We start from the raw sequence: 22,454 nt of genomic DNA, 5'->3' as shown, positions 1-22,454 counted from the left end.
TCACCCTCCTCCTTCTTCTCCTCCTTTTTTTCTTCTCTTTCTTCTTCTTCAACTTCTCCTGTTTCTGCTTCTCCTTCTTCTTCATCTTCCTACTCATTTGTCTCCTTCTTCTTCTCCTTTTGTTCTTGACGTAAACACTTCATAAACTGCATATTATGCAGAGAAATTTACATGAAAAAAATACAGAAATATGACTCTTGAAATTGCAATTACTGCTCAAGAAAATAAATGGTTGTGAGTGTCACCTTGCACGATGAGTTCTGGCCTGAGTTGCTGGATGCTCTGTGGTAGCAGCAGTGGTTGCAGTAGTGATGATTGGAGGGGAATACCCAGCAGGGGAAATCCCTGTCTGGTTGTTGGATCCAGACATGATCTTCATGCATTTATTCAATGCTTGAATCTGCAATATTGAGAAAATCAACAAAAATTGATGCAATATTCAACTGGTTACTACTTAGAAAGAAGATTATCTTTTCTATTTCCAATATTTACGACCATGAGCAAATCTGGTGCTCCACAGTGGCAGCCAGACTGACGATCAACTGGGCAAAGCAAATTTTTGGAATACTTCATTTCATGTCTATATCGAACAATAAAATATGTATTTTCATGAGTCTGTGCTAAAATTATGGAAAGCCAAAAGTGTCAAATCTTTGATTACATTGTATATTTATGTTTACTGTGCTCTTTCCTGAATCTGAATCAATGATGGAAGCAATAACCTTATTCAAACTTCCTAGACAATTAAGAATGATCTGAGAGTCAAATGAGCTGAAATACTATATCTCTAGTGTTAGTGAGTTATTTAATAATTGGCTATCCATATTCAAGCCACATGAATCCAACTTCAGAATAAGGGCAATTAGAGGAAAATTAAAAAGAGGAAGAGAAGAAGGAACAACGCTGACAACAACAACAGCAGTAACTCACTTTCTTCTCATTGATATGAATAGATAGACTTGGTAGGTTTCCAGACAGTGTCATACTGGGCCACTGAGGATCTGCTGTGGATGTCAAACGACGCTCAACTTTCACCGAAATGGAGAACTTATCCAAGACCTGGAACGGACAGAGCCCTCTGGAGTGGGCTGTACGCCAGTTTTCTGAGCCTTTCGCAACAAGGATCTGAAGATCTGACATGTCCAGTGTGTATCTATTAAAAGGAAATTGAAGAGTTAAACATTCACTCATGTTATAAATCACTGTTTAGCAATTTGTTTTTATTTTCTTTCATCGATGTCTAGATTTAACTAAAGCCAGTCTGAAAACATGTAGTTGATGTCTTAAATCATCTATGATGCTATAAACAACCATGACACAACAAGCTTGATATTTCTTTTTAGCCTTGAGGTCACATGGTCTAGTGGTTAGGGCAATGGACTCATGACTGAAAGGTTGTGAGTTCAAATTCCAGTTCTGTCACTATCTGCACTTTAACCCCCACAAAATGCCCAAGAGTAATATCTCTCGTCTATAACTGTCAGCCACTATGACTGATTAATCTACACATAAAACAATCCATATATAATTGGTTATATGCCAGCTTGATGTTGATGTGGCGGGAATCTGCTTTGCAGACTCAGAGCTACCAAGTCTCACGCATTATGCGTGAGACTCAAGCATTTTGGACTCTTGTTCATCCCCTCAAATCTCTGTCTCACGCAACTATCACAGCCTATCCCCATATACATTGTACACAATGTCTGTGATCTCACTCAGATTCACAGAAAATCTCACGCATAGCTGGTCTTTGAACTTGGCATCTCTGCAGACTTTCTACGGGAATTACCACAACGGAAACAGATTACTTCATGAATTTGGTATATAAACGACACCCATCAACATCCCATCTTACCTGTCGTACATCTTGTCCCTGAAAGCTTCAGCAGTAAGGGCGCTGCTACCAAAATCAGCTATATCAATCCCTGAGCTCGACGCAGTCAAGGAATCTACTTTAGTATCAGTTGCGACAGTATCCGTGGATTCTTGTGGTGGGGTGGATAGAGGGGTCAGGAAATCATCATCTAGATCACCTGAAAAAAATGAAAGATATAGAAAATATGTGGGATGACATAATTGAAACAACTAAGTTCATCAGCAAAATGATAATGGAAATGATCTGGTTATTCTTAAGGCACTTAAGACATACATGCAGTATAGCTGGTTATTCTGACGTTGGGTTTGAATCAGGCTCAAGATGTAATTCAACCCTGGAGAGCCAATTATGACACAAATCCCTAACAAAAGAGGTTCAATTTGATGATGATGATGATGATGCACAGCATTTGTGTAGTGCCATACATGTATATCTGTCAGACATTCAAAGGCGCTTTTTTGGAGGAGCCAGCCAAACTGGGTCGAATAGAAGGGCACGCACACAGAACTGTGACCTGCAAGTCTCTCCCCCCGATATAACTGGTTGGTGGAATGCAGGTGGACCACTACACCGGGAATTCCCCCTACTCTTCTTCGAATAGTGCAGTGTATTCTTAACGTGCAAGGTGGTGACTCTCCTCTACACGGGGCCTCCATTTAATGTCCTATCCAAGGGATGGAGTCTTTTCCACTGTAACATAGCCTGCATCTATGGAACAGGGGAGAGACATTTACACCAAAAGGCACTGGCTTCAGTCATCCGTCCGGGATGGACTTGAACCCACGATCTTTGGTTTGACGGGCAGACGCCTTACCAACTGAGCCAACTTCGCTCTCTATTTGTCACGTAGTGCTTAGTTCATTTATAAATGTAAGAGAATAATAACCAACATGTTCTTCTTCACCAAGAAAACAAGATGTTGACATGTTCAGCAATGTTTTGACCGCGTTGCTCGCTAACTTAATTTTCAAGTCTCAGGCTACTTTTGAGACCAAACTTGCGACCCCCAATTACGCGATTTTGAAATAACACATTTTGTAAGTGCATGCAGACCTAAAACTGCTATAAAACATGAATATGCGTTCAAAACCAATCCAAATTCAAGTGTTTTTAGCCAATATTGATAAATGTATCATTAATATTCCTTTTATTGATCAATCAATTTCATCTTGTTTATGGTCAGAAAAGTCCCTGATGATTTCTACTGATAAAGCAATAAAATACAAAAAGCTGAAAAAACAAAGAAATACGTAAGAAATTTAGAAAACAAGAAACTGGATAACAAAATAAATGTGATGTTGAAATTTTCATAGTACATTTTATCAGATACCTATAAAGAGACTGTAAACCAAAAATCAGTGTTTTAGGGGCATGACATTTTAATTCATTTCAATTGAATCTTCTACAAATAGAAAGTCAAAGGACATTGAGAAGGTATATGTCATCCTACCTTCATCTCCAGGGGATGATGGCTGCTCACTCTCACTCTTCTTCTTGTGACGTCCCTTGGCCGTTATACTGAACAGCTGAAGTCTACCCAAGTCAAGAACAACCTAAACATACAGAAAAACAAATGACACGATGTTTGCTCCTGTTACAACTGCTCCACTCTAAATTTCACAAACTAATCAAAAGACCAACATCAACCCTGGGTTTCACATAATATCCTATTATCCCGATAATATTAGAAAAGGAGCAGCAAACCACTTACCAATGTTGCATCTTTGTTATGGAAGTTATCAGGTATGATGATAAGAGGAGCAGAGATGTCAAAGTGTATATCCCATCTTTTGATTTCAGTCTGTACAAAAAATAAAAAGATTATATGAGAAGAATACAATAATCAATGATGTTATAATAATAATAATGTGACTTATAAAGAGCCAAATCCACTCTGTAGAGTGCTCAAGGTGCATTAAGAGCTAAGAGTAAAATAAAAAAAAAGTTTTCAGTACATTTTGTGAAAGTTTTGACAGAGGTACATTTTTTTAATGTCTTCAGGAAGGCTATTCCACAAAGTGGTGCATGCAAGAGCAAAATGATCTTTCCCCCCAAGTTTTTGAAACTTTTGGAATGACAAGGAAGCCAGAAATGGATGAGCACAAAGACCTGCTTGGTCTGTAGTAATTGATAAATGAAAGGCTGTATTGTGGTGCTGATCCAAGAATACTATAAGATAGGGAGCTACATAATAATCTTCAGAGCTATTATACTGTAAATCAAAAGAAGACATAGACTGTATCTTACTTTATCCTCCCACCCTCCTGTGTCAGATAGTTTACCGAGAAATGTCCAGTGTCAAACAGGAGGTCATTTATCTCAATGTTTCTGAAGATGAAAAAAAAATTCTGCACTTGTCTTATCATAAGCTGTATCAACTAATTTAAAAAAAAAAGGTCGTCAATGATTTGCAAACCTATTAAACCTCAAGCTCACGATTTGCACACTTTTTCTGCATTAAATGCAAAATACGTTGACCTATGCAATTCTTTCTTACATTCGCATTCTTTGAAAGACACTTGTGAGCCCCATGAAAACCATTCCTGATAAAAAAATAAACGAAGTACCTGTTTCTCTCCTTCCAGGAGCAAGTCAACTGCGTCAATTAATTCCTGTTTAGTTTGCATTTTAATCTCCTGGTACCTTATCCGAGCAGATCTCGTCAGTTGGAGTTCGGAGGATCTTGAACTGAGGCCCTTATTTCCAGGGTCCTCCGTCTTGTTGAAGAAGTTGGACACCCTCTCTATTGCTGTCGGGTTGTAAACGATGTCAAGGGGTCTGCTGATGATTTCAAGCCTACAAGGAAAAAAAAATTGAAATTAATGTTCCCAATATCCCCCAAGACTGGGAAACAGAAAATTATGGAAAACCACAGAATTCATTGAATTACACAGAAACAGAGATTTTCAGGTCCAAAGAATATCAACAAATCCAATAGAACCACAAAGGTGCCTAAGTGAAATCAGGGAAACCAAACTGGCTGACCAGAAAAAAAGTTTCCCCTTGTTTTTTTTTTATTTGTGTTGCAAACGAGCAATATTACATTTCTTTTAGAATGTGAAACAAATGGTAACTTTACTTTTTATTAGTTCAATCTTTCATTTGCATGTTCTGATGATTGCTTAATTTTTCAAAAAGAACACTTTAGGTCAGATATGGCAACATTGGAACATGATGTTGGCTGAATAGATTCCATCACTCTGGCCGACCCGAAATAATTACATGCCTCAGACAAAATACCAATGTGGCATAAGAACAGATTCTCAGTGAAAATGAGAAAGGGGTTCTGAGAAGAAAACTGAGAGTGAGCAGAATGGTTACCTGCAATCTGCGTTCGAATGAGGTGGATTAGATTCATAGGACATCTCAAAGACCGGTAGGTCTGATGAAGGTTGCTTGATGCTCGTACCAGAGGATGAAGGTGATAGATAGGAGAAACTAGAGGATGCTGAACGCGAGAGCAGCAAAGAATGAGACTGTCTTGGTGCTAACGTTGGATCCTCCTGATGATATCATGAAAAAAGGGCACATACATTCGTAATTCAGAAGCTTCGCTATTTCGAAAGTTCGGATATTCCGAAGGTTCATTATTCCGAAGGTTCGTATTTCCGAAGGTTCGTAATTCTGAAGGTTGGTTAGTCCAAAAACAAAGTGAGGTTCGTAATTCCTAAGGTTAGTTAATCCGAAAACAAAATGAGGTTCGTAATTCTGAAGGTTCGTTAGTCTGAAAACGTAATGATTAACGAACCTTATTTCGTTTTTGGAATAATGCCACAAATGTTCGGATTAACAAACCCTTTTACGTTTTCGGATTAACGAACATCGAGGTAAAGGCAATTTGCATGTTTCGGAAGTACGAAATAAAGAACCTTCAGAATTACGAAGTGTAACCAAAAAGAGGTCATGTTGATTTCCCCATAAGAAGTCTTTGGTGTCATACATGTACTTACTAATGTTTGAAAATACAAACATATCATTCTGATGTGCATGATACACACATCACAAGTGCAATATTTGTTTAGAACCTTTATTGCTAAGCTACAACACCAGTATGGGGCGAAGTGGCTAACAAAGATGACGGCATTCAATGACACAATATCACAGATGGTGGAATGAATTTAGGCAAGAAAATTCAGTACCCCTGTGGACAAATTGTATTTCTATAGTTCTGTTTCAATAATTCTTTTGAAATTTGAATAGTGAAATTCATTAGATACAAACAAGTTTAGATTCCCCATTCATTTTTCATTGGTGTACCAGTTCTGATCAGTGCAACACCAGTAAGGACACTGTTTACAAAAATGACATTGACGACCCACAACTAATTACGATCATATCTAATAAGACAACAGCTGCTGAGGTGGGCCTAAAAACGATTATACATTGTGAAGACACCTACCCTCTTTTGCTGTGGTGCTACCAGGTTTGGAAACAGCGAGCCCTTAGTCATGACATCATGGATGAAGAGCGCCCCCAACTTTGCGGTGAAGAGGAAGGAGCTGGTCCGAAGCCTCCACTCGAAGCTCATCTTGACGCTGGCAAACTCCAGTTCAATGATGGTCTCCTTTTCCCCCGGATCGTCCGGTGGGCTGGTCCCCGGATCCACCGGAGATGATGGGGGTATTGAAGTGGTAGATGATGCGGAGGACGGAGGCGATCTGTTGCCATGGTGACTGTTGGTACAGAGTTTGATAGAGCCCCCCTGGAGCTTGAAGTTGAGGAGTGCGAAGACATGGTCCCTGCGGAGGAGATTGTTATCAGCCGATGGATCACCAAGAACGTCCAGCAGTTCTTGTTCCTCTGTGTTTGTTCAAGACGAAAAATATAGAGTGGGACACTGGATTATTTAAACCAAGTCAAACCATCGGGGTAGTATTTCATGAAGAATATCAGCACTAATAAACCATCACTCGCTGGCAGTTACCCATGTAATAATTGAGACAGCCGTGCTTCTCAGCCAGTTGAGACAGCCGTGCTTCTCAGCCAATTAAAACAAAATAATTTTTTGACATTGCCAAAACTGACAACTTTCATGAAATGCCCCCAGAAGGATATAGTGCATTACTTATTAATAAAGAGTTCCTACATCAAATGAGTTGCAAATAATTTCTGAAACTTTCGAGTCTGGTGAGGATACATACAACATACATCACTGTCATCTCATTAACAAAAGGAAGATACATGCCTTTGTCTATGCTCACATGTCATTCTACACCACTCAATATACCTTTAGCACTATGCTGCAAGCACAATTTGCCCTATCTCATACCTATCACTGCATAATATCAAACCAAGCATTCCTCTCCCCTTCGACACGAATGAGTGGATCTGAAGAATGGGATCAGCTGCTACTAACGCTGCTCTGTAGCCCTTCTAGGGCTACCACCTGCCCTATAACATATTGAGGAGGCGCGATAGCTCAGTCGGTAGAGCGGGGGATTCGTATTCCGGTGACCCGGGTTCGATTCCCACTTGGTCGCTAGTGCCCTTTGGTAAGGCATTAATCCTCAGTACCAGGTCCTTCGGAGGGGACCTTATGCTGTCGGTCCTCTGGTTGCTTGCTTACAAGCATTCATGCTTTCTTAGCAATCAGGTAAAAAATCACCCCCACCATCACCATGCATTACTGATTGATATTAACACTCGTCTTACCTTCAACATCGATAAGTGGAGGAGGAGAAGGGGACCGTCTGCTACCAACGCCTGAGGACAGGTCATCTACACTACTCTCTATACCCTCAGAGCTCTTCTGTGAGCTCCATCCGCCCCATCCCCAGACCCACCGCTGCATGATACCGCCTTGTTGAGCTTCCTCAGGCTTTTTAAAGATTTCCTGAAATAAAGAACAAAACATAATACTGATAATTAAATCACTTATAATTCATTTTATCTGATTCAGACTTAGTTTTTTTTAAAAATAATAAGCTAAAAGAAAATCAGTAAATCATGTATATGTACATGAACAATAAAGTTATGACTGAGGAATTACAAAGAGTACAATAACAATAGGAATTCATTGCTCAAATGAATAGAAAGAGACAGAAATACTCAAGATAAATCCTTCAACACTATGTTTCCTGATTTACATAGAATCACGAAATATGAATTGAATTATTGTTTCCATGTACTCATGAGGCCTTAGTAATAAAGAAGTCCACTATAAACAATCACTTCTCAGATACCATCTCATTCAAGCCACATATTTTTTTCATTTAATGAGGAAATACTTGTGAAAGACGTGAGATGATAACAAGGAAAGCAACTCTCTTATTTAATATCAATATATTTTTATTGATCTTTTACAGCTTATTTTTTTCATTATTCTTAATTTACCTTTCCTCATTATCTTATGTACATGTATACAAATTTTCATTGCCTGAGTATTCTTGCCTATACACATATTTCTCATGTCAGTTTTTACAAAGGTTACTGGTTAGGGTTAGGCCATTCATCTGCATGCAGTTGCATCTATGAATTTTCCTGTACAATGCATGGGTACATGTAACCCTCAACAGAAACCACTCTCAACATTTATTAAAGGTCATGTCCACCCCAGAAAATTGTTGATTTGAATTGATATAGAAAAATCAAACAAATTTCATTGAAATCGGATGTGAAATAAGAAGGTTATGACATTTTCAAGTTTCACTTATTTTTCACAAAACAGTTCAATGCACAACTCGGCGATATGCAAATGAGAGAGTTGATGATGTCCATCACTCACTATTTCTTTTGTTTTTATTGTTTTAATAATACAATATTTCAATTTTTACAAAATTGACAATAAGGACTAACTTAACCATATAATGTTAAAATAATGGTAATTCCACATGTTCTGGGAGAATAAAACATTGTTTCACTTGACAAGGAGGAGAAAATTAGAATGAATATTTCATATTTCATATAATAAAATACAAAAGAAATAGTGAGTGGGTGACATCATCAGTCTGCCAATTTGCATACATGTACCTACCAGGATTTGCATATAACTGTTTTGTGAATTTAAGCTAAACTTTGTATTGTCATAATTTTGCTGTTTTACATCCGATTTTGATGAAATTTTCAGTGTTTTGCTTGTTGGATTTTTCTCCTTTTTTTCAAATCAACTTTTTGTTGGGGTGGACTTGTCCTAAAGTTTTCTATAAATGAATGCATAAATTTACCTCTCCATTTCGTATCCTCTTTTCCAGTTGCCCATAGACTAAGTTCCTTAGAATCCTGATCTCTTCAAAAGACAAATCTTTTTCAAATTGTGTCATCACAGTCTGCAAGACATTCATAAAAGATAGAAATTCAACATATTTGGACAAGTGGGGGCAGCATAGGAAATGTGGGCAATAAGTGACAGTCCAATTTGCCTCTTAAAATCCCCAAATGGCATGCTTGGTGGCAACCATCTTTTCTGGAGCTGACCAAAATCTTTGCAAACAAAATATTCAGGAATATTAACTTACAGAATATAAATATTTTACATATGGTAGAATACGGTAGAATATTTGTATTTACCACAATTGATCTCTTGTCGAGCAAAAAAGCAGCACACAATGAAATTTTTAAAAATAGCCCCCATAAGAAAATAAAATCAATAATCATCTTAATAAGTAAATATCAAATAGCACCAACAAAAAAATGAATTGTGGAGGGAGAATATAGGTAGCCATGCTATTGTAAATACAATTCAAAACTGTAATTCTTTACTTTCTACAATATGTTGACAAATTATCTTGATTTAAAAACTTTCTCATGTCATGATTTTCTGCTACAACTACATAAGTTCAGAATTAAATGTGGAATACTACATGTGTGTACCTTGAATGATGCAGGGTCAACCTTTTCCTCAAGGAAGTTAGTATAGACACTCATGTATTGTCTTATCAAACCAATCCGTTCTGAGATAAACTTGGGTGATCTTCTCTTACTCCTATCCTTGATGCTATGCAGGATACTGTCGATGGCAAACTGCCACCTACTCCTCATACTGTATGAAAAGAAATAGAAATAGAAATTGTAATATTTCCTTTGTCATTATGTAGAGACATGGTGCATTATGGAGAGCTTTGTAAGGGGTTTTGTCCCACTGTTAAACTTCAGATATACTTTACTGGGGTCCGTTTCATGAAAGTTGTCAGCACTGACAAGTTGTCTTTCTATAAAAGTTACCATTATAGCAACTGTCAGGGGCCAGTGCTTCTTAGCCAATTGGCACCAAGGATTTGACTGAAATAGTCAGCACTGACCATTCAGTCAGTGCTGACAGCATTGATGAAACAACCCCCAGATGTCTACATTGCAAGATGAAGGATAACTTGGCCTTTAAAATAATTCATGCAAAGGGTTCTAATGATCATATTAATGGTAATGTTTACATTTCGTTAATCAAGATATTCTGCCTTCTTATGCCCTCATGGATTGTTCTCTTTAAAGGACAAGTCCACCCCAACAAAATCTTGATTTGAATAAAAAGAGAAAAATTCAACAAGCATAACACTGAAAAAATCATCAAAATTGGATGTAAAATAAGAAAGTTAAGGCATTTTAAAATTTCGCTTAATTTCACAAAACAGTTATATGCACACCTCAATCGGTATGCAAATGAGGAACTGATGACATCACTCACTCACTATTTCTTTTGTATTTTATTATATGAGATATGAAATATTTTTATTTTCTTGTCATTTTCAAGTAAAATTTAGTTTCATTCCTCCCTGAACATGTGGAATTCCATTATTGTGCTTCTGGCAAGGAGGTCATAATCGTCAAATTTGTAAAAATTGAAATATTGTATGATTCAAACAGTAAAAAACAAAAAAAAAAGTGAGTGACATCATCGACTCTCATTTGGATGTAACTGGCTCGTTCATATAACTATTTTGTTAAAAATAAGCGAAAATTTGAAATGTCACAACTTTCTTATTTTACATCCGAATTTGATGAAATTTTCAGCATTGTGCTTGTCTGATATTTCTCTATTGATTCGAATCAACATTTTTCTGAGGTGGAATTGACCTTTAATGGTTCTCTTTATTGTATCAAAAATAAAATACCAACCCTTCCTTGCCATCAGGCCATGATTCAGGCCTCCATTTCCTGTAATGCCTTGCTTTCTCATTCCGTTCAAACTCCTTCATTAAGACTGTGATGCCTCTGTACTGATTCTCAGACAGTGATAACGGAATCTTCTGCAGCGTCAGGTCACAGACGAAGCGTGGCGTGGTGCGGGATCGTAGAGGTAGGGCCGAGCCATTCCGCTGCAGTCTGGCTTCGGCACTCACAGGTTCTATGATGTAGTCATGTTCCTAAATATAACATGAATATGAATAATACTGGTGACTTCGTCTATGTCACATTTATCAGGGCCACAAAAGTCTGTATGACTTTAAAAGGCAAATTTTGACGTGGTGGAAATAAATAACTTGGCTTTTACATACAGGCTTAGTAACTGATAATAAAACCACAAGACTCCAATCAATTAACCGTAAATTGATCACGATGTAAAAATCAATTGTGAAAATGAATATGATTAGTCGTAAGCTTTGTGTTATGGGAGCTTAAAAATAAACACTGACCTTTTTTTCAAATGGACGTCAGTTTACACAGAAGTTGACGCTTATTTTTTTATGATTTGCAGTGTACCAAACACTTATTCAAAATACACAATATTCTCCCTTAAGCAATTATTTCACTAAAGGAAGGCAAACCTACAAAATCCTTAACTGTCAAAGAAAAATAAGCTATCAATTAAAATATGGGGGATCATAGTTTCAAGAAAGAAAACAGAATACATTGGTTGTTACATCAAGATTTTACAAATTAAAGCACTGAATTGTATTAATTGAATCTGAGATGAAATAAAACATACCTTGATCAGGTTATTAGTTGTGCGGCATTTTTCACTCATCAACGCATCCTGAAAACAAACAAAACAATGTAATCACTCGCTAGATCAATTTTTGCTATAGTGAAACAAGACTTTGCATTACGGGAACAGACCCATCTTACAAAGATTTACGATTGATCCGATCAATCGTAACTCTATGGAAATCCATCAGTGTCATAATTTTTGTCGACAGGAAATTCGCAGTGTCCTTTGTAAACAAAGAGGAACACACCAAATTGTCAAGAAATCAATGAATTTATGGATATACATTCATATCTAGAAAATCTTATGAACAAACATGTATTTTATATGTTGACTGTGCTGGCTTTCCATAGTTGCGATTGATCGGATCAATCACAACTCTTTGTAAGATGGGGCCCAGCACCCTGTCTTACAAAGAGTAACGATTGATCCGTTCAATCATCACTCTAAGGGAATCCAACAGTATATTTTTTTTACAGGAAATATGCAGAATGTCCTTTGAAAACAAAGAGAAGCACAGTGAATTTTCCAGAAAACAATGAAATGCATGAATATACATAATAGAAAATATTTTGAACATGCATAACAAATGTTGACATTGCTGTCCGTCCATAGTTGTGATGATCCAATCAACCTTAACTGTATGGAAAACCAACAATGTCATAATTCATTCTACCGGAAATATGCTCAACGCTGTTCGTAAACAAATCGAAGCACAATGAATTTCCAAGAAAAGAATGAATGTATGAATATACAGCATATCTAGAAAATATTTGAACAAACATGCATTTTAAATGTTGATGTTGCTGGCTTTCCATAGTTGCAATTGATCAGATCAATCATAACTATTTGTAAGACGGGGCCAGCAAATCAAATACGAATATGCAATTAATTGCATGATGTATGACTGATCTGACTTTTTGAAACCCGAAACAAATGAAATATTTTCCTTTGCCCCACAGGGGTAAAAACTTTGATACTTAAATATATTGTAAACATGCGAGTAAAATTTTTTTGGAAGGCTTCTTGAGCAATGTTTAGACAAGATTTCACAATGCATCACTGATTTGTGAAGAGGAGAGGGAGATCTGTTTGATTGAGATCACTTACCCTCAGATCTGTTAGATCAAAATCCGAGACAGGGGCAGAGTCTGTATCCCAATAGACAGCAAAGTTCTCTAGACCAACAAGCTTGAACTTCATACCTCCAGAGGCTTTCTCCCCACCCGTCTGCCTTGGCGACTGTATGCATAATGACGCATAAAAATGAAATAGATATTCATTGTGGAAGAATTTAAATGACATTAATTCAATGAAATTGGAAATTGAAAACTGCTGCAGATGATGAGATGATGATAAGCTTATAAAAATATGTCTGATCAGCACACTTTTAGCATTTTTCAGATCATCCCAAGTACAACTGAAACTTGCATTGCAATATTTATTCTTATTCAGTAAACAGGATCACAGCCGAGGTGCCGTAGCGGAGTGGTCTAAAGGCTCCTCACAAATGTGAAAGTCTGCGGTTCAATCCCCGGTCACTGCACTACATCCATAAGCATGGCATTCAATCAACTATAGTCTTTTATCATACATCAAAAAAATGGGAATGATATTGGCATTGAAGATACCTATGTGCGCACATGTTCAGGTTAAAAGAAAAAAGATCACATTCAAACATTCACTTCAAGGATCACTTACATAGTTCTCATCAGTACTGACTGCAGAGATGCTCTTGATTGTGATCCCAAAGGCAAGGGACATGCCAGGAAGAATGGTAGAATCTTCGTATCGGATGTGAACATCTTTAATCTTCAACTGTAGAAAGTAAATGAATAATAACCAAAGATAATTCAAGGAGAATTAAACCTTTGGAACAAGATAACTTGTGTGAAAACAGAAAAATCAAAGAAACTGATTAACAAAAGTTTGAGAAAAATCAGACAAATAATGAGAAAGTTATGAGCATTGGAATATTGCGATCACTAATGCTATGGAGATCATCACATTGGCAATGCGTCAAAGATGTGTGATGTCACTTGTGAACGACTCTTCCCCATTACTTTAGTATATATTTCACTTAAACTGCCTCTTTTATCAAATCTATCAGTAGATTATGTGTTCTTTCTATAGGAGGGCATTTAATACAGATCTTCAAAGAATACACCATGGATAAAGAGTTTGTATCACCATAAGAAAAAGCAAAAAGATACATTTGGGGGGTATTTTATAGTTCATCAAAGGGAAAGTTGTTTACATGTGAGATCACACATCCTTGTCGCATTGCCAATGCGAGGATCTCCATGGCATTAGTGATTGCAATATTCTTTCTCATTATTTGTCCAATTTTTCTCAAACTTTCTTTGTTCTTATTCTTTGATTTTCTGTTTCAATACAAGCCTACCTGCTCCAAATGTTTCAATCCCCTTTACGTATGTATTAAAGACTTATCCATATTAATTATGAATAGTAAAATAGTTGACTCTTTAAATAACACTGCAAAAATCTTGTTTCAGATCACATGTTCAGAATGGTTGTTTTAAATTCGAGCCATGGAAATTTAGCCATTGAGTGGCTAAAAAATACAAGAAGATTTTTTGAATATTTTATGTGAAAGAATAATATAAAAAATACTACAGTATCACTCAGATATGATGTGACTTTAAACAATTCTCTCTACGTGAACCATGTACGTAATGCATGTTTATAAGTAAAAGATGGGTAAATTGTCCCACTGTAATTGAAAGTATGCAAAATGTTGATGCTCTTTGTCACACCATAACAATACAATGCCTTTGCATATGCTAAACATCAATGAAATAGCACTTTAAAAAAAAAACAATGAATATAATTCAAAATTTATCATGTCTAAATGTAATTCATGTGCATTGCATAAAATCAAAGTTTTAAACTGTTTTCATCCATGTGAACAAGACATGAGGTTGACCCCATTTGTTATCAATTTCACAGAAATACAAATATTTACTCCTGCCTTTCTCTTGATTTGAATATCAAGGCAAAGGCTTATCTTGACCTTATCTAAACTTGATTTGAACTTAATCTTTGAACTACCTGGACTTTACAATAACTAACCTACATAAAGCTGATATGAGATAAAGATATAGAAGTTGTTTACAAATTCTAGCATGCTCTCATTGATTTTCCTCCTACGTATCATGACACATGCCCCATGGCCTGCAACAGTAAGAGACCAACGCATTCATTTCAGTATACTGTAACTTGTAATTTTCAGTCTTAAATTCTAAAATTACAACTCTTACATCAATCCATGAACATTTAAGTTGTGCAATAATATAAATATATAAACATTTTATTATCATCATGGGAACCCCCCCCCCCCCCACTCCCCCCCAAAAAGGGACTATTCAGATAATTATGGTAGTTTTCATGACGTCATCATTTCAACTGCAAATATTGATCAGTACTTGCAATATTCAAAGGAAATGTTTTTCTGTCAAAACATTCTAGATTGTTGGAGTTAACCACATTAATTTTGATACTTACCATCCTCATAAAGAACATTTTACTTGTTTATGCATGACATTTCAGGGTGGTACATAAGCACTCACCCGATTGCCCGGGGCAAGTTAAAGTTAGAATCGGGCAAGTGTTTTGAAGTAAAGACCAAAACTACTTGCCCGAATTGGGCAAGCAAAATTCACAGTAGAAAGCAAAATTCTCACAGTAGAATGACCAAATTAAGGTCGATATGATATGATATTGACCCTAATTTTGGTCATGGCAGGCAAGATAAAATCACTTTGGAAAAACAAATGCAATAACAAGGTAGATCAGTTCATGTCAATTGAGAGAAAAAGGTCAATGGTTTATAAAACCGCAAAACTTTCTTTTGAAGAGGTAAAACTTCTCTTTTTCAAAGATCTTTTTTGGCAAGTGAAATACATTTTTGGGCAATTGTATTCCAATTATTTAAAAATTTACTTGCCCGACCGGGCAAGCGCTTCTAAAAAGTTATGTAGCACCCTGGATATATGCAAAATACCATTTGTTGCAAATTTTCATTTCCAGGCAACAGCCTTGTAACATAGGCAATGTGAAGACTGTGCGAGCACATTTACTAATCTTATAAGAGAGGAGGAAATGTCTGTAAACAAAAACGACTTTCTTGTATCCCTATAAAGGAGCTGATCTAATATAAAGTTACAGTAGTAACTGTCAGATTTTCAAGTATAGTTGCAAGATAGATCTCAATTCAATTAAATTCAATTTAATTTATTTATTAACCATCATCAGGTACAAACAATTACATAAATAAATACAAATAAAAAGATCTGAGATCTTTTTAGACAACAAATGTTGACGAAACTCAACCCAGGGCCCCGTCTTGCAAAGAGTTGCAATTGATCCGATAAACCACAACTATGGATGGCCAGCAACGCCAACATCTAAAATTCAAATTTGTTCAAAATATTTTCTAGATATGACGTGTACTCATACATTCGTCCCTCATGTTGTCTTGGCAATTTGATGTGCTCCTCCTTGTTCACAAAAGGACTTTGTGCAAAATTTCGATTGGAAAATTATGACAATGACGGATATTTTCATATAGTTGAGATTAATCAAATCAAACGCAACTGGATGTACATGTAAGACAGGGTCAAGGTTTCATCTTTATGGTTGAAAGATAGAGGAAACTTACTTGAAGATTTTCCAGGACATTGTAGAAGATATTAGTAGAGTATGCGTACCAAGATGAATCCTCGTTAGGACCAGATGCTTCTATCTTTCTCTATCAAAATCATAAGTTAAAAGCATGCAGAAAAAATTATAAGTAAAGCATTAAGTAAGATAACAAATGGAATAAAAAAGAACATTGAAATAATGCTTCAATCTATCTTTATCATAACAAGTCAACATCGATAAAGAACAAATATCTTAACTAACAATGATTCAGATACCAAAATAAGAAATATTTCAAATGATAGCAAAAATCTAGAATCTCTCCCCCTACCCCCCCCCCCCCAAAAAAAAATGTATACTATTGTATCAGTCTAGCTACTAAATTAAGAAAATAAAATCAGGAGCAATGAGGGTTACTTATTGGTATATACAGATAATGCAGCAGCACAGAATGAAAGATTCAATCTCCGACCAGTTCAATGGAGCCTTCATGCAATACAGTTGTAAACCATCTAGAATTACAACTTACATGTACCTACATTACACAGCACAAGACATAAGGATTAAGTAGCAACAAACATGAAAATAAAATGCTTGCAGGATAAAGAGAGCATACAAGATACATAATGATACAAGATGTTGTACAGCTGATTGTCACAATTAACCGCAATATCATTGATGACTAGCCCTAGGTCGGTAATCTTCTCACCCTCCATTGCGACTCCATAGCATCCAGCTGCTGCTGCTTTCTCTCCTGCTCCTGTTCTTCCTCCTTCTCGTCATACTTAGTCCTCAATGCAGGACCAGCTACCAGGTACAGGTTCTCTATAGATATCACCCATGGTTCTGTCTTGAGATGTCTGACCGGGATCTGAAGACAGATCTTACCGATGAAACCTGTGAGATCGATGTCAAAAGGATTCATGGTTAATAGTGAGAATTATCTTCTTCAGGAACAACGTCAAAGTAGATGAGTTACAGAGTCTCTGTAGTGATTGGCAGATAAAATACGGCATCTTGACAGGCAGTCAGAGCATTGAGGCTCATCATCTCATCTACTCTTCTATGCCAAGGTCCTTCTTATCATCTACCTATCGCTTCCAAGACTAAACTCATCTACTCTACTCCTTCCTATTCTTGTTCTTCCTCTTTCTCATCATATTTATTTCTGTGAGATTGTTCTTGAAATGGTATTAGTGGTATAGGAGTACTCTCTTTTATGTTAATAGTACTGATAGTCACCAAAGGTTCAATATGCCAAAGAAGCTTTAATGATAACAAGTCCCCTTCCCCTAAAGTGATATAGAAGTAAAGAATTCAAATTTTCTGCATAGGACATTGAAATTTTGTTCACATGGAAAAGGTATTTGCTTCGTTAAATCAAGTAAAGCAATTTAGAAAAGCAGTCCTAGGCCCTGTGCCATCAAAGTAACGTGATGGTAACTCCACCATCCAATGGTGACCTACATGAAATCCTTGCTTTTGATTGGCTAGTTCCCATTTAATGGCAAAGTTACTAAACCAGCAAACATTATGCAACAGGGCCCAGAACGGATTTTCATAGAGCTTTATGCCCCATGGCTGTAACATATAGCAAGATTCAAGTTAAATCATACCAGCTTTGACTTCTACAGGAAGGTCCAATTCTCTTAAGGCATCTTTCCTCAATGGAAGATTCTCCAACTCAACTGCACCTGTATTCAAATATAATTTTTTAAGGGGAATGATTAGTGAGTAATCTTGGAATCAGGACTGCTACCATAATTTTATGAGTATGACATGTTTGCATCATTACAATTCAATTCCAGTAAATGAGCTGAAAGCTTTTGTAAAATGTTTGCTCATTGCAAGTGACTTACAGGTAATTACACTCACACCATTTTACACTGATAAATATCCTACCTCTTCATCTTATATGAGAGATCATGTAATTATAAACTTTTGTCAATCTTTTTTTTTGTATGCAATATCAGAGACAATCTTGAGGGAGTGAGCGAGTGAATGAGCGAACAAATTAACAAATGAACATACCGGTGAGAAGTCCAATTGAGAGCTGATCCGTGTTGAGATTCTCCACATACTCTCCCAGGTATGTATTGAGAACCCATGCTGCCAGCCGTTCTAACATCACAGTTTGATTCTAATCTTCTGCACTGGACGATCTCTGATGCATCACTGGTAGACGATGGTCTGCGTATTTCATTTGCAAATATCTGTTATGAATAGGCCTAGTTATGAACACAAAAATATGATAGTGAATCTCAGGAGAAGAAAAAACAAAAAGATGGATTCTCAACTGCACATAATCAATAACAGGATGGAACATGTGATGGACGGACGACTCAAGAACATGCCTCCGGCAACCACTTACAGTGGGCTTGCAAGGGTAAAGTGATACCATCAGGAAAAGGAGCATTTGCAGACATGGCTTGATTTCATACTCATCAGTAGCACTCAGAAATTAATCTTACAGGTCAAGCCCACCCCAATATCAAGACGGATTTGAAAATATATTTTTTTAAAACATCGCAAGAATGCATGGCCGCCAGCCGCGGCGATACTTGTGATTGCAGAAACGAGGTCTTCGAATCGGCAGTGAATTTATAACTTGCAAAGATATAGGTATGGGTTTTAAATCACCAATTTTGATACTGATAGAAGTATGGCGACAGCACGCAAATCGCGCGATTTGCGTGCTGTCGCCAAGTAGGAGACAAAGAAATCAAGATGGCAATGTAAACACGGTTGTAAGCTCTTTTCATAACATTTTTCTCGTTTTTTTAATGAATTCTTCTTTAAAAATGAAATCAGGGGTTGGAAATGAAGTTGAACCCCATGTGCATGTTTTAGGGCGAGAACTTTTAGAGGGAAAGTAGAAATCTCGGGGGCAAAAGTTTCAGGTTTTGTACCTGTACGTGGGTGAATATAGCTTGGGATCCCAGGCATCAGTGGGGAGTAAGCCTACATAGAGTAGATGACTTTTACTCCCCAGATGCCGCGCCTCCAGGCTAGGCCAAAGTCAGACGAAGTGCGATGCACAGCTTCTTGCCACAGATTTCGTAATAAAATTATTTTATCATATTCATAATTTTCATATATGGAATAGCAAGTGCGATTTCTTTCTTGATAATGTTTCCTCTAGTTGTCATCTTAAAGCAATGAATTAAAGGTGTCCGGCATTAGGATACACACTGCCATTAGAAGTAACGCTAAAACAGGACACACAAAACAACAGATGGGACCGAACTCATATTTTGACAATTCGGCAAAATTTTCTCTTATAAAGAAATGGTAATATTCAGTATTGGTATGAACGGAAATTTTCATAATCAGTCGTAAAAAATCTTTATATACTCATACATATCTAATTAATATAAAAAGTGAACAAAGTGCTAACTTTACCCCCTAAATTAAATGTTACATTCGCCTAATTCAGCAAAGTCAAAGAGCCGCTGCGTTGTCTCGGTACGAAGAAGCTAATTTAGAAGATACCCAACTTAGCCTATAATATAGCCAGGCGAATCAAGCTCACAAAGTACATTCGCACGAAAGGGCGAAAATTGGAGGGGGTGGGGTAAAGGAAGGGAAACATATCAGAAAATCGGGTAAATAAAAAGAAAAGAATGAATATGATTGGATTTAGGCTATATAGCTCCTTTATAAATGACAAATTGCCATTTAGGCATAAAGCTGTCGGGGCTGACGATATATGTATTTTCAGAAGAAGAAATTAAAACAATGATAAAATTAACCTTAAGATCGGTTTTAGATCACAATAGAATATTTAAATGGGTTCCAAAAGAAACTTTTCAAACTTAACACTGCACTAAAAACTTTAAAGGCACTGCACAAATTTCATTTAGTCAAAATGAACAATATTTTTACACAGGCTGGCTTCGATGGCCGCCGCGGGCGGGATGCTGGGGGTGCTAAAGCATCCCAAGATTTTCTTAAAATATGTTGGTCATTTCTTCATACATTTCTCCTGTGACACACCTCCCAGAATTCCAGGGATGCAGCTGCCTATGGAAAATAATACTCGCAGCACCCCTGGAATCATGGAAGGTCTGTCACATAGGTATGAAAAAATGACCAACACTATTGTGTTAAATTCCTTTTTTCAGATTCAGATTCAATTTTATTTCCAACACTAACAAATATTTATACAAATCATTTTCATAGATTATAACAAATATTTACAATACATAAATAATAATCATGATAACTAACATATAAAAATATAATACAAAATATTTTATAGACAAATAATATATAGTTTGGATAGAAGAAAAGTATCTGTGGAAATGGGAGATTCACTAAAAAGCATAGCTTGTATAATGTGAACCCCCTAATGGAAGAGAATAGAGGAGAGAGGGAGAGAGAGAGACGCAATGGTTGCTATTTGCCTACAGAGATTTACTGAATAGATTAAAAAGAACAGGATAACTCACAGAACAAGACAAAACGAAAAATAATAGAATAAAATGAAAAAAATAAAAAACAAAACAGGACGACAAAAGGAGAAATAAACGTAAAATAGAATCAGGACAAATTTCGACCGAAAAGAGAGGATAAAACAAAATGATAAAGACTAACAAAAATAACTTGAAGTCTGAGAGGAGATGATAACGAGCGGGAATTAGTAATGAAGACCTCGGTAGGATTTAAGTAAGACGTTTTTAAGTTTTCGTTTAAAAGAATATATGGAAGGGCTGTTTTTTATGTTATTGTCGAGGGAGTTCCAAAATCTAGGGCCATCGAACATAAATGTACTCTTTGCCAATAAAGTTCTAAAACGGGGTAAATGAAATTCGTCAGATTGCCGAGTAGGGTAATTATGAAAACACCGATTTAGAGGAAACATAGAATCAAATACACGTGGAAGTGTGTTTTTGTCAAAGTCAGTCATAAATTGGCCTAAATGAAATAACTATAGGTCGCTTATCTTCAGCAATTTGCAATAAAAAAAGTGGGTCAGTGTGTGAACGAAAAGCTGAATTATGAATAACACGAAGGGACTTCTTTTGCAGTAATAACAGTCTATCTAAAATGGTTTGATGGGTGCTGCCCCAGGCAAGTATCCCATAATTCAAGTAAGGCAAGATCAGGGAAGAATATAGCATTAAAAGTGATGACGACGAAAAATGATATTTCAGTTTATTGATAATGCCAATATTTCGCGAAATAATCTTACATAATCTATGTGGTATTTCCAGGAAAGCTTATTATCAACGGTAACACCGAGAAATTTAATGAATGTGACACTTTCTAAATTAGTGTCATCTAAAACAATGTCCATGGGAAGTGCATCAATGGAATTGCTAAATAGCATATATTTAGTTTTAAGTAAATTAAGGGACAGTTTGTTGGATCTTATCCATTGTGTGACTTTTAAAAGTTCATTATTAACAGTATTTACTAATATGGATTTTTATGGGAATAAAATATATTAGAATCGTCTGCAAAAAGAATGAACGAAAGGATATCAGATGATTTACAAAAGTCATTAACATTAATAATAAATAATAAAGGGCCTAACAGACTGTCTTGCGGGACTCCACAATTAATGTACTGCATGTTGGATGTATGACCATTCAAAGATACAAATTGACGTCTGTCGGACAAGTAGCTTCTGAACCACTCCAAGGCCTTCCCGCGCACACCATAATGAGAAAGTTTATGTAATAAGATATCATGGTTAATGGTGTCGAAGGCCTTGGAGAAGTCCAGAAAAATGCCGACTAGATGTGAGCAATTATCAAAAGCGTGAGCCACTTTATCAACGAAATTCAATAATGCATGTTCTGTGTTATGTTTTTCTCTAAATCCAAACTGAAAGTTAGAAAAAATATTGTGAGATTTTAAAAAATCAATTGTTTTGCTATAAACCACTTTTTCTAAAATTTTTGACAAGGATGATAGTAAAGAAATTGGGCGATAATTACTGAAACTTAAAGGTATTGTTTAACTTTGTGAGCAGCCGATTTAAAAAATTCTCAAACCAAGATGAAACATGTGTACAAGTGCATGCATTAGAACTAATAAACCCTGAAAACA

General features: G+C 36.4%; 1 protein-coding gene across 1 annotated transcript in view; it reads right to left on the bottom strand.

Annotated features, from left to right (window-relative positions):
- Window positions 1-19,872, bottom strand: part of LOC121428027 (vacuolar protein sorting-associated protein 13D-like) — an 88,137-nt gene extending 68,265 nt beyond the window's left edge. Inside the window, exons 1-20 of the mRNA XM_041624602.1 lie at window positions 19,800-19,872; window positions 18,429-18,625; window positions 18,014-18,091; window positions 17,107-17,294; window positions 16,417-16,506; window positions 13,437-13,553; window positions 12,846-12,977; window positions 11,736-11,783; window positions 10,925-11,172; window positions 9,686-9,854; window positions 9,040-9,141; window positions 7,529-7,709; window positions 6,276-6,676; window positions 5,198-5,379; window positions 4,444-4,672; window positions 3,588-3,677; window positions 3,327-3,429; window positions 1,856-2,033; window positions 931-1,153; window positions 246-400 (exon numbers count right to left, since the gene is read on the bottom strand). Of these exons, the coding sequence (XP_041480536.1) occupies window positions 246-400; window positions 931-1,153; window positions 1,856-2,033; window positions 3,327-3,429; window positions 3,588-3,677; window positions 4,444-4,672; window positions 5,198-5,379; window positions 6,276-6,676; window positions 7,529-7,709; window positions 9,040-9,141; window positions 9,686-9,854; window positions 10,925-11,172; window positions 11,736-11,783; window positions 12,846-12,977; window positions 13,437-13,553; window positions 16,417-16,506; window positions 17,107-17,294; window positions 18,014-18,091; window positions 18,429-18,525 (3,011 nt within the window). The 5' untranslated portion in view covers window positions 18,526-18,625; window positions 19,800-19,872. The remainder of the gene's footprint in view (window positions 1-245; window positions 401-930; window positions 1,154-1,855; window positions 2,034-3,326; window positions 3,430-3,587; window positions 3,678-4,443; window positions 4,673-5,197; window positions 5,380-6,275; window positions 6,677-7,528; window positions 7,710-9,039; window positions 9,142-9,685; window positions 9,855-10,924; window positions 11,173-11,735; window positions 11,784-12,845; window positions 12,978-13,436; window positions 13,554-16,416; window positions 16,507-17,106; window positions 17,295-18,013; window positions 18,092-18,428; window positions 18,626-19,799) is intronic.
- Window positions 19,873-22,454: the final 2,582 nt, after the last annotated feature.

Source organism: Lytechinus variegatus, chromosome 14, assembly GCF_018143015.1.
Source record: "Lytechinus variegatus isolate NC3 chromosome 14, Lvar_3.0, whole genome shotgun sequence".
NCBI classification, from domain to species: Eukaryota; Metazoa; Echinodermata; class Echinoidea; order Temnopleuroida; family Toxopneustidae; genus Lytechinus; species Lytechinus variegatus.
Note: the sequence above shows the minus strand (reverse complement) of the source record. Positions and strands in the feature narration are given on the sequence as shown.